The sequence below is a fragment of the Panulirus ornatus genome, chromosome 52, assembly GCF_036320965.1.
Source record: "Panulirus ornatus isolate Po-2019 chromosome 52, ASM3632096v1, whole genome shotgun sequence".
NCBI classification, from domain to species: Eukaryota; Metazoa; Arthropoda; class Malacostraca; order Decapoda; family Palinuridae; genus Panulirus; species Panulirus ornatus.
The window spans coordinates 19,225,865-19,241,743 of NC_092275.1; the positions used below are offsets into that span (position 1 = coordinate 19,225,865).

The 15,879-nt window shown below is 39.5% G+C and overlaps 1 protein-coding gene across 3 annotated transcripts in view; it reads left to right on the forward strand.

Annotated features, from left to right (window-relative positions):
- LOC139765125 (uncharacterized) overlaps positions 1 to 15,879 on the forward strand; it is a 1,132,594-nt gene that overhangs the window by 1,067,742 nt on the left and 48,973 nt on the right. For all 3 annotated transcript variants that reach the window (XM_071692317.1, XM_071692316.1, XM_071692314.1), the window contains one exon: positions 3,637 to 4,809. In XM_071692317.1, coding sequence (XP_071548418.1) covers positions 3,637 to 4,809 — 1,173 coding nt within the window. The remainder of the gene's footprint in view (positions 1 to 3,636; positions 4,810 to 15,879) is intronic.

Genomic DNA, 15,879 nt, shown 5'->3' on the forward strand with positions numbered 1-15,879 from the left:
GTATTTGGAGGATTACGTTTCTGTTTATTCAAGAGTTTCCTGTAAATTAATTATCTTAGTAGCATGGTAATGGAAGTTAAAAACGTTGTCAGTTTCCAGAAGCATTAATAATTCATGTTCCTGAAGAAGAGTTTTATGAGACTGATTATCCTCTTTATGAATTTTGTGCAGCTCAAACATGCCAATTACATAATTGGTGGTCCTCACTGAACATGAACATTCGTGTTTCCTATATTGTTTTTCTTGTTTTTTCATGAAGATATATTTTGTTTAATGTTTACAATATTATTTTAAAAGCATGGTGTAGTTGGAATTAGAATAGATAAAGAATGTTGTTAGAAGGTTATATGATGCAAAGAAATCATTAGAGAGGTGCAGAGATGAATTTGTTTAATTGGATGCAAAGATATGGCAAATGATAGGTTGGTCAAGAAGATAATAGTAATATGGTTGAAGTTATGAGAAGAGGTAAACAGTGGAAAAGATAGATAGATGCAGTAGCATAAATGGTTGGGACTAGGGGTATTTCACCTGAAAATGTTTTATTGGAAACGTCTTGTTTGTAGATGTGGTGTGAAAGATGTTCCTTTCATTTGATGAATCATCAGAATGTGCATAGTAAAATAGTTACAAGTACTTATAAAGTTTTTGAAGTCCATGCTTCACTTATATATAAAGGGCATAGGCTAAAGATTTGTATGAGTGATTTCAGAGAACCTTTGGGATTGAGAATGGAGTCATTGATATATACTAGTACCATGTTATTTTGTTTTGATTTTTCATTTACAAAATAGTCACCCAATACTCTGTTTATATAGCTGATTATAATGATTGCATCTTAATTTTTAACTGATAAGTGACCTAAAGGCATTAGCTAAGAACATTAAATACTTAATTTCTCTCCTTACAGTTTGTCCTGCAAGCATGCAATATACTTCCTGGAAACATGGGTTAGGTCCCTTCCAGTCCCATTTCAGTTGAGGAGGCAGTGGTTTCACCCTCCCTTAATGAATGACCCTAGGGTCTTACAACTGCTAGTATGTGTCCACCTTTGGTCAATCAGCAGCCGCCATTAGGTTGACATTATGAACCCACTTCATAACAGCCATACTAAGCTCGCAGTTCTCTAGGATAATGTCATATTCAGACATGTAATTACATTTTGTACTGTAAGAGGAGGGAGTTTTATGCTCATGGGGCCCTATCTCTTGAACATTCTCTTCTAACATACAACTTTTTAAACTTCTGTATGCTGTCTGCATTTACTATACCTTCATTCATTTTATTCCACTGATCCAATACTCCTATACAGTAAATGTACTTCACATCTTTCTTAACAAGTGTCTTGCTTAAATTCAAGGTATATCCTGGTTTTTCTATCCCTTCATCTCTTAAAGAAGTGTTCACTGTCTGTATCATCGGTTGTTTTAAAGATATGAAAGTTGTGATTAGGTCATCCCTCACTCTTATTTCTTCCAGGGCAAGTACAAGGCCTCTAATCTTTCCGAGTAACACAGAAGTCTTACTTCCAGTATCATCTTTGTTGCTTTCCTCTGGACCTTTTCTATTTGTTCTTTATGCTTTAGGTATGATGACCTCAGTGGTGTAACTGTTAGCATTGCTGGCTGTTGTACATGTACATGGGCTTCCCAGGATTGCATAGTTAGATTTGAATCCTGGTTGCGACAGTTGGTCCATGGGAGCTTTCATAAGAAAGTGATTTAACGTAATCCATACTACAGAATGAATGTTATACATATATCAGAGGAAAATAATCTCTGAGTACAGGGAGTTAAGTTAGAAGAAGGATCACATGGTGGGGCACTGGATATACACTTAAAAAGAAATGAAATACAAGGAACACTTGGATGTTAATGGTAGCGGCATGCTAAGATTAAAGGCCATAGAGGTGTGCCAATGTTTGAATGTCTTTGTTGTACTTTGCTTAGATATTTGTTTTAAATGACAAGTAATACTTGTTTTTGAGTAGTTTATATATTGCAAAAATATGCCAATTGTAGGGACAACATCTAGCAAATCCACCTTCCAGAAAGGTTTAGGTATATAGCAATGATGTCTTGTGTTATGGTAGCAAAAACTAAGATTGTAGTACACAAATTTCAATGCTTCTGTATTCTATATTCATATTCGAATTATGAAAACAGATTATAGTGAAAAGCTAGTGGTATTCAGACTACTTGGTCATTTTGAGGTTTTTAGTTAGTGAAAGAGATGACAAGCAAAGATATTATTGTGTTAGGAGTAGAAAACCAAAAAACATTATATAAGGAGAAATACCTATAGATTTCTTATTTAATCATGGAGGCATAGCTAATATCAGTTGTAGATTTGAAACTGTTTATCGAGTTCAGCCTTAATGTATCTGCTGTTAACTACCTTTATTGGTAAATCATTCCATATGTCAACAGTCCTTTTGGAGAAGAATTACTTTTCCTCATTTGAAGTAAAGTACTTTCCCATGGGTTTGCATTAATTTCTAAGAGTGAAATAAGACATATTAATTGCTGACTAGATTGAGATTGTCAAAGCCTTTGATAAATCTGAATTCGTATGTCAAGTAATCACTTAGCCTTTTTAACCTTCATTGCTGCTTAATGTATATTCCCTTTGCTGATTGTTTTGATGACCATTGAAGTATTTACCAATTTAAGCTGATGAATATAGACACTGTACTTGTCAATCATACAGAAAAATGATATTATGGAAAAGCTTATGGTATTGGTTTCTTTGCCTCTTATGTTACAGTGTTGAGAAAAGCTATATCAAATTCTAATTCATCGTTTTAGCCCTCCAGGTTTGCTTTCTTTACGGTATGTAAGTAAGAAGATATTGCGTTTAGCATAATAATGGAAAGCCAATGTGTTAGAACACTATATAAATGTTTTGTGACACATTTTGGTGTGCTTCTAGCACATTATTAGTTTAGAATATATGATGGTAGTAGTTGCTAGTTGGTAGGCAGCCACTGACCAGGAAGTTATATTACTGGTGTTATCCACCTGGGTATCAGGAGGTTTAGTTACTGCTGCGTGGTGAGCTATCACTTCAGTGGCTGTCAAGTTGCACTTTTCAGCCATACGTACCTACCTTCTCCTTCTGTCTCACCCACACATGGACTGTTGGCATTCTGTCCACAAAAATAGTCTCTCCTTGTCACATATAACACTTCACAACACTTAACTCGTGCAGTTCATTCTTTGTAACTCCAGATTTTCCTGTTGAGATCTGTGCTGCCTTTTAGCAAAATGGTAGAAGCACTGGATAGAAGTAGTCAATAGGAACATTAGACAGGAGCATTAGGTAGAAGTAATAGGTAGGAACATTTAGATGTGAACATTAGGTAGCTGTTGATAAGAACATCAGGGAGAAGTAATCGGTGGGAATATTAGGTAGATTTCTGGAAACACTGCGTTGGAGTTACCCCTTTTGCCCCTCTACCGGGTGCTAAAAGGCTATGAAGAGGCACTGGAGTTCACCAGTTATAGAGATTCATTTGCCATGGCCACCCCCTTGGGGTAGTTTCCAAAGGGAATGAGCATCAGAGATATAGATAGACAGGTTGATAGAAAAATTCATAACCACCCTGAAGAGTTTACATGAGTCTTTTATTTTCAGGATGGATGGGTCATGCAAGAACAACATCCACAACAGTCAACTTCACTGCTGAGGAGCTAAGGGCATTCAAAGCTCGCCGAGCCAACATTCATCCTCAGGATTTGGTCAGTCATGCCTCAGATAAGGAAAATTCCATGCGTCAACTACACCCCTCACAGTCATCACCAGCATTGTCCTCCACAGCTCTTCACTCTTTGGCAAGTGATGGTTCCACCACTTCATTAGCAAGTGGTGGCACTGGGTCATCCCTGGGATCAGGCCGTAGTGGATCCCCTGCTTCCCCCAGCAAGTTAAGTCCAGCACACTCATGGCGTACATCTTTAGACTCCCTACACCGACCAAACCCTTCCACAGTATCATTTGCTGCAACACATTCTCCACGAACCATCACCAGAACCACAAGTTTGGCTGACCCTCTTCACAGTTCAGAAGAGGTGGTCATGTCCTGCAGTATGTCACAAGAGGCTCTTCATCTCCCTCGTACTTCTAGCATCAACGAATCACTGTCTCGTATCACTGCCATCAGTGACTCTCTCAGTCGATCTACTAGTGTAGCGGACTCCCTCTCTCGCTCCACTGCTATCACAGAGACACCCACAAGTACTCACTACCGTACCAACAGTGTCACAGAGGCTCCCACATACTTGTCTAGTCCACCCGTCGTGTCAGCAGCACCCCAAGCACCAGCCTCACCTGCATCATTATTGCTTCACGATGGTCCTGTTACTGCTCATCCTGCTACAGTCACAGAAGAAGCATCTGTATCAGTGGTTTCAGATTCTCCAAAGTCTCCACTTACTCCAAAGTCACCATCCTCTCCCAAATCCCCACTTTCAACAAAATCCCTTTCACCCTTAACACCTCTGTCATCAAAATCACCGCTGTCACCAAAAGTTTCACTCTCCCCAGCATCCCCCCAGTCACCAATCACTGATAAGGCTCCCACCTTCTCCAGCAGTACACCTACGACAACAACCCCAAGTATGTCCACCTCTTCATCTTTTCCTATCACGTCACCTTCCATGTCACCACCCACTGAGCCCATTGATCACTCCAATATAGTGGTTTTAGGTTATGGACGGACGCCATATCAAGAAGAGATTGAGTGTGACCAGTTATCTAAGGATTATGTGCCTCAATTCTCCATGGATATGAAACTAAGAGCCTTACTTGGTAAGTACTCTTAACATTTATTGTGTCAATTCTCTATTAAGATATTTTTATTTTATTCTGTATTATCAGTTTTCATCCTAAGGGATATGATGAAAGTAGAATTACCCATTATCTTTTGCTTTTTGTGTAAGGTGACTAAATATCAGAAGTAGGAGGCTTGAAAACTTCCTCTCATATCTTTCATTTCACTTGTTGAGGTAAGATATGGTGAACAGGTATAAAAGAAAAGATCAGTTTTCATTTGATATAGCCAGTTAGATATTCCAGATATTATGGGCTGTATAATTTTGATTTTATTGCACATAATTGATACTCGGTATATCAAAACAGTTGGTCAGATATTTCTGATTTTTTTTTTAAGCTGTGAAACGTTTTGTAGATCAATAAGATTTTAGTAACCGGACTGGTTTTTCGCCCACTGTCATGAGAAATTCAACTAAAGTTCCATCTACACCAACCACATTGCCACAAAGGGCCTTGACACATTGGAGTGACTGTACATGTCTGTAGTTATATCAAAATTCTTCAGCATACCAAAAACTTTCTTCCTTAATCAAGGTGAATTTAGCTAGCCTGTTCTTAACACATTAGCAAACCTGGCATGGACCCTGAGCAGAGACCCACACCCAAGGTGAACCAGGCAGCTGCTGGTTGTAGCTTACTCATTTGTAAATGTTTACGATCTGTTCTAATTTATGATGATATTTTCAGTTCTTGATTGTATTTTTTAACATTGTTTTACTAAATGCATAACATTATATACTCAATAAATACTGAATGGTAAGAGAGACAAAGAGAAAGGTGGCAGTGTGTATGTTTTACATGGCAGAGGAATATGGATGCTGCATGATTAGCCTTGGCAAGCCTCCAAGCCACTACAAACATGCACCTTTAAACAATCAAAAAAAAATTATCAATAAGTTGATTATTTATGAATATATGAAGGCTGTAATGATTTATGTCATCAGTTCATATACATAAATGCTTTAGGTGATGAGAGCCTCTTCATATGTTTGTCAAAATGTCAGCTTGAGAGAACTTTGCTTTGCTATATTCTCCATAATGTATTGATACATGCACTTTTATATAATAATGTATTATTATTCATCATACAATCATTAATATCATAAATTCTGTTTGGTTGTGATTTGATTAACACTTTAGTAGTCTCTCCTCAAACTCATATGATGTATGGAAAGAGGCATCCACAATTGTGGAAGATATTTATGAATTATAGCATCCTGTACATCCAAGATGAGTTTGCTCCAAAGTTGGATGCAGGATGCTCATTATATGATTCTCATGTGAATCAGTTACTGAATTTTCCACCTGAAGCATTGATTATATGACTTAAGATGAGTTAGATTGGTCTGGGATGTTCTTAAAACCTTGAAAGACAGACTGGTAGTTTTGCTTGTGGAGGAACTTGTTTGTGGTAGCATGTGAATGTTTTGGCTATGACAGAATGTATCTATTCTCCCTCGTAATTTATGAAAGACCAAACAGTGTGTCAAGTAAAACTTTTCCATGGTTTTGGAACCTCAGAATGAATCAACACCCTCATGCAAGTTAAACAACATCTTTGTACATATTAAGAAATTTGCATTTCCATCTTTTACCAAAATTACTAGATTTGTTTAACTTTCTTGAGGTATATCATGCTGTTTGGAACAACGATTTGCTGTGCAGTTCTTTTAGGTGTCCTGTGTTTCAACTAGGTAAAGAATTTCATCCTGAATAAGAAATTGCCTGAAGTTAAACAAGGGATTAAATCTGTAGTCTCCCTTTGCAGATACTGTATGATAGATAGCTAAAAGGGTCTACTAGTTGCTTTTTTTTTTTTTTTTTTTTTTTTTACTTCATGTCCAAAGTAGGATACACTATGACTTGGACTACATTCATAGATAATGTGTTCAAACAGCAAATTGGACTTCATTCCAGGATACTGTGTAGGAACATCCTGATATATTCTAGGGTTAGGACAAGTTCTTGAATGCCAGTGACCACCCTATGAACTCAAGTGAATTGCAGTGGTGAAATAGCTCTGCAGCTAGCAAGTGGTCACTATGTACATGCATGGGATGATGCCATATGAAGTCTGAGATGCTTTAGGGCCCATTCCAATGTAATGGCTGTGTAGTTTTTCAGTACTTTACTCAGAATTCTGTTCCCATAAAGTATGGGATGCAAGTGCTTTTATACTTTTTGCATGAGTCTTGGACCAGTTCCCGTCAACTAGCTTCAGTAACTTAATAGAATGCATAAAGAAAATTTGGAAATATTGATTTTGGTGTCGAGGTAAGCGCATGTTTCAGGATGTCCATAGCATTTTGCTGAGTAACCCTTGTATTGCTAGATACCCAGACAAAAACATTCAAGAAATTAATGAACTTTGTCGGCATTCATAGATATGGGGAATGAGATATTGCCTTGACCTTTTCAGTGGGGTAGAACTCCACTAGCATATATCATATTCATATTGCTTGTTTCAGTTAAATCAGGGCTAATCCCCAATTTCCGAAATATGATGGGACATCCCAGCTGATGATATTGATATTATCTAGACAGAAAAGTAAATTTCGGAATGTCATAGGCAGTGGCAAAGAAAAAAAAATCCGACCTCGTTGGCATGTGTCTTACTCCATTACCCCACATTTCTATGACATTTCGTACATTTTCTCCCAGCCTTGTTGACATTTTTTGCGGTTGTGTTTACTATCTGTATACTAAGGATACAGAAATTATGCAAGATGTTTCTTTTTCTATATTGGTTTAAGTGTTGATGTTTCTGTAGTGCCCTAAATTGGATGAATTTCAAGAAGTTTATGAAGATTCTTAGTCTCCATATGCTAGTGAAGCTACTCTTTTGATTAAATATTTCCCATCTTTTTTTACACAAACTGCCCTTGAAAATTTGCATCTCCCTGAAAGCTGAGTTAACTGTTGACATGTTGTTGTGGTATAATTTATGTGTCCTTGAGAGCCATGGGTTGGTCGGTGAAGCTTGGCCTATGCACAGTAGGTACGTGTCCTTGAAGTCTATGGGTTGGTCAGTGACATGTGGGTGAAGCATAGTTTATGTGTTTTTGAGTCATGGCTTGGTTGGTGAGATGACGCATAAGTGAATGTGTATATGTGCCCTTAAAGCCACGAGGTGTTTGCTGGCAGCTTGATGAGGCAGAGACTATATGTTTCCTTTATACTCTCGAGCCGTTGTTAGATTGGTGACAAGGGTGAAACATCGAACATCCGTGTCCATGTATTATAAGGTGATAAGTGACACATGGATGAAATATAGGTTTTATTTCCTTAGAGCTAAGAGTTGTTCAGTGACAGGCTTTGCGTGTGTCCTAGAGAGCCAAGAGCCAGTAGGTATTGAGTGATGTGAAGTATAGTGCACGTGTCCTAAAGATCCAAGAGTTGTTCAGTGACTGGTGAAGTAAAGCTTATGTGTACTAGACAGCCAAAGGTTGTTCAGTGACTGGTGAGGTGCAGTATATGCGTCCTTGAGAGCCAAGAGTTATTCAGTGGTATGGTAAAGTATAGTGTATGTGTCCTTGAAAGCCGAAGGTTTGTCAATGACACGTCAGTGAAGCATAATGTGCGTGTCCTTGAGAACCAAGTGTTGGTCCGTAACACTAGGGTGGAGCGTACCTTTTTTCTTCTATGTTCAAGAATCCAGCCACGGGCAAAAGTCCTTGACAAGGCCAAGCCTCACGTAGGACATAAAGAAGGGGTCTGAAGATATGGAGAAACGAGGAAAGAATAGGAAAAATATAAGAGCTTTTTGAGGAAGTGGGAAACATACCATTTAGAAAAGGGCAGATCTCACCTATTAGGCTGATATGAGATCGTAATGGGTTCCCAAGCTTTGAAATTTCTTGAAACAGACATCGCAACGGGCCACACTCGAGTTTTCACTGTCCACACACTTTTACCATGTAGTGCACTGAGTTGCTGAGTAATATGCGGTCATCCTAAGTATTGGAGGCACTTGATTAGCCGCTGAAGTAGTTAAGGTGATGACTATAGCAGATAGAACAAACATTGTGCAATGGGCAAGTGGGTCAGATTATGATTTTAGTATGGGAGAGTTGATAGATGGCATTGATTTCAATGATTGTGAAATGTATGTGGAACTAGAACCTCACTAGATGTGGGAGCTGTACTTAATTGATACTGGGGAGAATTAATCCTTTTTATTTTCGAAACGATTGTTCAGAAGCGAAGAATCTCGGGACTTTGCGAACAGCCCTCCCAGTTTCTTAGAGGCAGACTTAAGTGTCAGTATGATGTAAGGTTGTCAAGATAAACGATGCGGTGATGCCAGATATGGTGATCGTGTTGAGTGGTTGTTATAGAGTCACCAGAGAGAGAGAGAGAGAGAGAGAGAGAGAGAGAGAGAGAGAGAGAGAGAGAGAGAGAGAGAGAGAGAGAGATTGTCAGAGGAGGTAAACTTCAATGGATTACGTCTACCCTACAGGGAAATCCCGTCCAAAGCTAAGTTTATAGAGGAAGTTATGACGGTGAAACGCAGAGCGAGCAAAAGAAGGTGGTGGAAATTCGAAAGAAATGAAGGAATGTATTTTTCAGTCTTCGTATGTGGGCATCATGTTAACTTTCGAAGAAAGTAAATCGTTGGTGGAGACTGGCGATGAATACAGGACAGAAACCTTGTGGGACGCCGTTGTTAATAGGGAAATAATCCGGAAGCTATAGGAATTTGTGTTGCAAAGAATGATCCTCTATTTTTTCCAGTTCTTAGGCTGATGCGAAGTAAAGGAGCAAGCATGGGCGCAATCGTAGAACACTCCATATCACAAGGAGGGGTATGTTCGGGAGTGCCTAGAATCTGTTGGTATCTTTTGGTTCTCACGAAACACGTATAGTATACGGGGTATGTTCGGGAGTGCCTAGAATCTGTTGGTATCTTTTGGTTCTCACGAAACACGTATAGTATACAAGTCCTCGAGAGCTCTAGGTTGGTCGACGAGAGTGGATTAAGTAATAGGTAATCCCTGCGAGCCATGGGTTGGTTGATGAAAGGTGAAATACAGGGATGATATATACCTAACTAGGTAAAGTATGTAGTTATGCAAAAATCCTGCCCCATTGTAGGGTCACACGTTAAAAAAGATAAATGTTTTAATATTTTTTTTTTTTTTTGTAAAAGGTTTTGAATTATCACCTTTTCATATACGTCATCACCGAGTTTTTGCAAGATGGTTAATTCTAGAAATGTATTTGCTCTTAGACTTCATCAAGAAACTGATTAATATTATTAGTATTGCATTTTATTTTTACCAGGAAATTATCTTAATTAGGTACATGGCGATATTTTATACGTCCTCATATGTCAACTACCGGGATAGGGATAGAAAGACAACGGAATTTAGAGAATCGTATGAAAGAAGGATTACTAAGGTCACAACGGGTATTGCAAGGGTAGTGACTTTTGTGTTCTTGAACTGATTGCAAGATAGATGGCGTAAGCAAATAGGAAATCTCATTCTGGCTGACTATGAGGTGCTTTTGATGAAGGGCTGATTAAGATGAAATCGTCTGGGTCCTGGGTCCTGTCGTAAACAGGGGCTTAAAAGAGTTTGCTGGTTGGTTTATCTGAGTGTGATTCATATCCACGTACACATCCACTTGAGATCATGTCACTGCGGTTTGGTGTGGATCAGCGGGCGATACATCTGCGTCCCAGACAGTGTCCTGGACCTCACATTCCCCACATTGTCTTGCTGCTGACCGTAGCCTTTAGGGCGATCCTGGCGATGTTTGGCTGTACGTCGAGAAAACATTCCCTCCCGCCCCGTAGTTTAATACCACATACAAAGAGCGTCATCTCTCGTTTCTTCCTGTGATGGGGTATAACCATTTGGTCTTGACATCTCGCACAAGGAACCGGGTGTCCTTTCGAGCCTGGGGCACTGATAGAGGTCACAGACTATGAAGTTAAGGCTCCAACCCATAGATAAACAACCTTATACGGTGTTTTCGTGTGAAAAGTTTCGCTAGAGGAACAAAAGGCAGTTTTCTCCGCTCTTCTCAGGCGGGATTTTTCCAGAGACGATGATCTCAGGTGGGGTTAGGGAGGGATGTAGTCGTTCGTCAGTTCCGCTGCCAGACAAAAATGCATCAGTTGTTTGATGTCTTCACAGGAGTGAGGAGATGAAATTGTTCGCCTCGTCTGCCATCATAAACAAGAGGTGTACTTGTACTACACAGCAGGTTTGGCTTACAAGCCAGTTTCATATGTCATCTCACGACTTTCACGTGTTAGCTCGTTTTAAAAGGTTTATAGGTTAATGTCGTTGACAGCTTGTTATATGATGCGCGGGGACATGGGATATTAGTGTATATGTTATTTTATATAGGAGAGGTATGAGTATAATTGACTAAAGGACACAGTAATCCCTTACTTATGTGCGTGCGTGCGTTTGTGTGGGTGGGTGGATGAGTGTTGGTGATGGGGGAGGTGGGGCTGCTAGAGGCGGTTACTGGACTCCATGACCACTCGATGGCCGACTGTGGTAAGGTCCGGGTGTGTGCTGCTGCTGCCACAGTGAGTGGTTCGTTTTGGTCAAGAGCGGGTCAGTGCTGATACTTTGCTGGTCCGCTTGTGCTGAGTGTGTTTGTGCTTGTGTCGCCTTGGCGGCTTGCACCATCGCTGATCTTAAATACCAACCTTGACTGTCCGAAATGATTTCTGGTCTACAAAGGAGGAACGAAATTATAAAAGGTAAATTTAACTTGTGTGGAGTTGGGTATAACTGCTGTAGAAGTTAATTAACAACTATAGTTTTTGATGAAGGTGAGGTGCAGTATGTTAGTAACAAGTATGTAACTGTGACAGCTTTGATCTTAAAAATAATAATATTCGGAGAGCCGTTCTCAAACGATTTGACAAGTGTCATTTGAAAGATCATAATGTATTTATCAACTTTTTAGAACCTATGAGTTTTCATATACTGTATTATAACGTAGGTTTGATTCTGTAAGCAGTATTGCCGTATCACAACCGTAATTGATGCTGCTCATACGTGACTGCAGTGCATAAAAGCGAAAACGCTGTCGTGGCCGAACTCAGTTTATTAAATGCAGAAGTTGTTGATATATGCCACTTTTCACTTTTCTTTGTAATCTTTAGTATTGTATCGGACACGTGAGGCCCACAGCTGTCGTCAGGCCTTTGTGAAAGTAGGGCTTCCATTTAAACGCTACATTCTTCGTGAGGTGCCATTATATAATATATATATATATATGTATATATTCATAACAAGGTCTTGAAAGATTATTGGCTTAAAGTATATGGTAAACTCGTCTTCGACAAGCGTTGATGAATCCTATTAATGCCTTTAGTTGAGATGATATTTATACATATATGAGTATTAAACGTTTTAATTACCTGTGAAGTATCGGGTGCAGCGTGGCGGTGTCCAGTGACCTTGGGCTAGGCCCCGACATAACGTAATTGGTGTTGTTGAGGCGGAAAAGATCCGGCCTGTGGCTGTTATTGTGGCTGATGTTTGCGGACAAAGCATTCGTAGTTCCCTGTATGGCGAAATTTTGAATAAATGCAACGCATAGTTGGTATTTTTTTGCTGATATCTGAGTAGTGTTGAAGAGGCTGCAGTCATTGATAGGTTATGTGCAACCAACTGGATCATTGTGTGTTGCGAAGAGGGGTCGATGTATCTAGTTGCAGCAGCCACCACAAGCTTGAGCTTATAGTACGGCAAGGAGTAGGAGACACCCTCGTACCCATTAGGATGTAACCAGAACTTTAGTTAGTGCTACAGAGAGAGAGAGAGAGAGAGAGAGAGAGAGAGAGAGAGAGAGAGAGAGAGAGAGAGAGAGAGAGAGAGAGAGGCGATTATGCAGTCTATGTGGGATGAGGGCCTGAAAAGTGTCAGTTGTTGTTTGCTGATGATACGGCACTGGTGGCAGATTCGAGTGAGATACTGCAGAAGTTGGTGACATAGTTTGGAATAGTATGTAAAAGGAGGAAGTTGAAAGTAAATGTGATTAAAAGTAAGGTTATTAGGTTAGCAGTATTGGAGTGAGAGCTTGAATGGAGGAAACTAAGGGGGGAGTGAAGTGATATAGATACCTGGGAGTGGACATGGCAGCAAATGATAGCGGAAGTGGGTGAGTGAGGGGGCCAAGGTTTGGGGGGGGGGGAGCTTGAAAAATGCATGGGAAAAAAACGTTATCTGGGAGAGCATTAATAGGTATGTTTAAAGTTATATTAGTTCCGACAATATCATGCGTTTGCGATGCATGAGATCTTGATAGAGTTGCGCTGAGGGTGGTGTTGGAAAAGAAATGTTTGTGGACAGTGTGTCGTTTGATCGAGTAAGTAATGAAAGGGTTAGAGAGAGGTTTGGTAAAATGTGGTTGAGAGAGCTGAAGAGGTTGTACTGAAATGGCTGGACGTTTGGAGAAAAGGATTGAGGTAAGCTTGACAAAGAGGATATATGTGTCAGAAGTGGAGGGAACAAGAATATATCTATATATATATATAAATGTGGATGGGTTGGGCCATTCTTTCGTCTGTTTCCTTGCGCTACCTCGCTAACGCGGAAGACAAAGTATAATATATATATATATATATATATATATATATATATATATATATATATATATATATATATGTGTATATTGGGTATATTGGGTGATTACCTTTTTATTCTGTACGGAGTGTTATACTCGAAGGGCCCCATCTCTTGAACATTCTTTACAATCGTACAGCCTTTTAAAATGCAGTGTTCTGTCCACATTTCTTCCATTCGTCCACCTGGTTTGTTAATCCTCTTTCCTTATTTGTTTTTGTCCTCTGGACCTTCTCTGTAAATTCTTTTTTTTTTTATTTCTTTAGGTGTGGTATCCAAACTTGAGAGGCATATTATCGTTTGGCCTTACGTAAGATGTAGACAGCTCTTTGATTATTGTATTTACTTGAACATGAATGCAATTGTAAAATTTGTTAGCTAACAGATTGTATCTGTAACAGTTTCCTTAAGCTGGGACTCTGGCGACAGTTGTGTGTGATTACTATTTGATTATTATTTGTATGTTACGTGGAGGAACGCAAACAGGTTTTTGTTGTGTATTTTTCTACATACTTATATTCGTTCATATTCCAATACCACAGTGCACACCTGCCTCACAAAGCATTAGACTCCCCTCCAAAACATCATCACACAAATGATGCATGAAGCCAACATTCAGAAAGATGTCAAAAAATGTCTAGCCAGTTTTAAAGCTGGCCATCAAGACATTCACAAAATCCTCAAGCAGTACAGTGGGGTCATCCAAGGAACAGTTTTCTCTCCAATACTCGTTATTGTCTTCATACACGACTTCCATTACTTACTGTAGACAACGGTGTGAAAGTCTTCTCATATGTAGGTCACATCACAAGACCAAGACACTACTCAAGCAACGAAAAGCATGCAACACTACATCAAGAAAAAAAGGCACCGACTCATTTAAAACAAAATATCCGCAGTCCCTCAGAAATCCACTCTCACCCTCTTAATTCCGGGAAGACATGAATCCAAACCTTCACTCTCCTGTAACCCTGATTGGTCAGCCACTGCCACTCAACTGGACTATAACCATACTACGTAGGTATCTCTTACGACGCACGTAGCCTTCACTTCCCACACCACAAACATCACCATAAAGGCCTTTTATAAACTAAACGCCCTCAGAACATATACTTCCTCTAAATTTGGATAGGGAATAGAATCTTTTAGTATCGTCTATAAACAGTCTATGTACTTCAACCTAAGGTATGCTTCATCTGCATGATTCCATGGTGTTCAAAGTGAACATAAAATCACACCAAACAGGGCGTTCAGAACAATCACCGGCTGCCAAGCATCCATATATTGATGCGGCATCTGCACACCGAAACTGAAATACTTCCAGTACAATCTCACTTCAGAGTGCACTGCTTTCACTTCATTCCACCACTAGTAGACCCTTCCCATCCAAACCAACGACGAACCTTCACTTATAGATATAAGCTTATCCCACCTGGAAAGTTCAACAACCTATAATTATAGAAATTCCCGTTTCTCCAGCAAACACAGCAATGACTTCATACATACACATGGTAATGACTTAGCAGGCATTGAACAACCACCTTCCCAGTCCAGTCTTAAACTCCACTCCAACAGACATACACCCCTCGGAAATCGCACTCCCAAGGCATGTACAAGTTATACTTTCTCGTATACGTCCTGGACACCATCCATCTTTCCTACATCACAAACACAAATTCATCATATCACAGGACTCCCTCATGCTTAAGATGCAGCTTCCATACTGAAGACAATGAACACTTACTTCTCATTTGTCCTCAGTCGATGAACTCTTCAAACCTCATGGGACGGGAAAGTAGATAGTTTATATGAGGGGGGAGGGGGATGTTATTCCATGTGTGGCGAGGTGGCGATGGGAATAAATAAAGGCAGACAGTATGAATTATGTACATGGGTATATATGTATATGTCTGTGTGTGTATATATATGTGTACATTGAGATGTATAGGTATGTATATTTGCGTGTGTGGACGTGTATGTATATACATGTGTATGGGGGTGGGTTAGGCCATTTTTCTCATCTGTTTCCTTGCGCTTCCTCGCAAACGCGGGAGACAGCAACAAAGCAAAATGAATAAATAAATGAATAATATATTATATACACACACACACACACACACACACACACACACACACACACGAGAGAGAGAGAGAGAGAGAGAGAGAGAGAGAGAGAGAGAGAGAGAGAGAGAGAGAGAGAGAGAGAGAGAGAGAGAGCTTGTTGATTGTATTTCGTCGTATTGGTGTACATTTATATCCAGCTTGTATATAGCTGGATATAAATGTAAACCATCGATATCTGTCGCAAATTAAGCATGGCTGGCTTGTGAGTGCTTTAATAAACATCCAGGAATCATGTTGAAGAGTGCAACTAATTCAGTAGTATGATTTGTATAGATTAAGAAAATCCGATACTACTCGTTAGAGGTTCTTTATGGAGAGCAGGTTG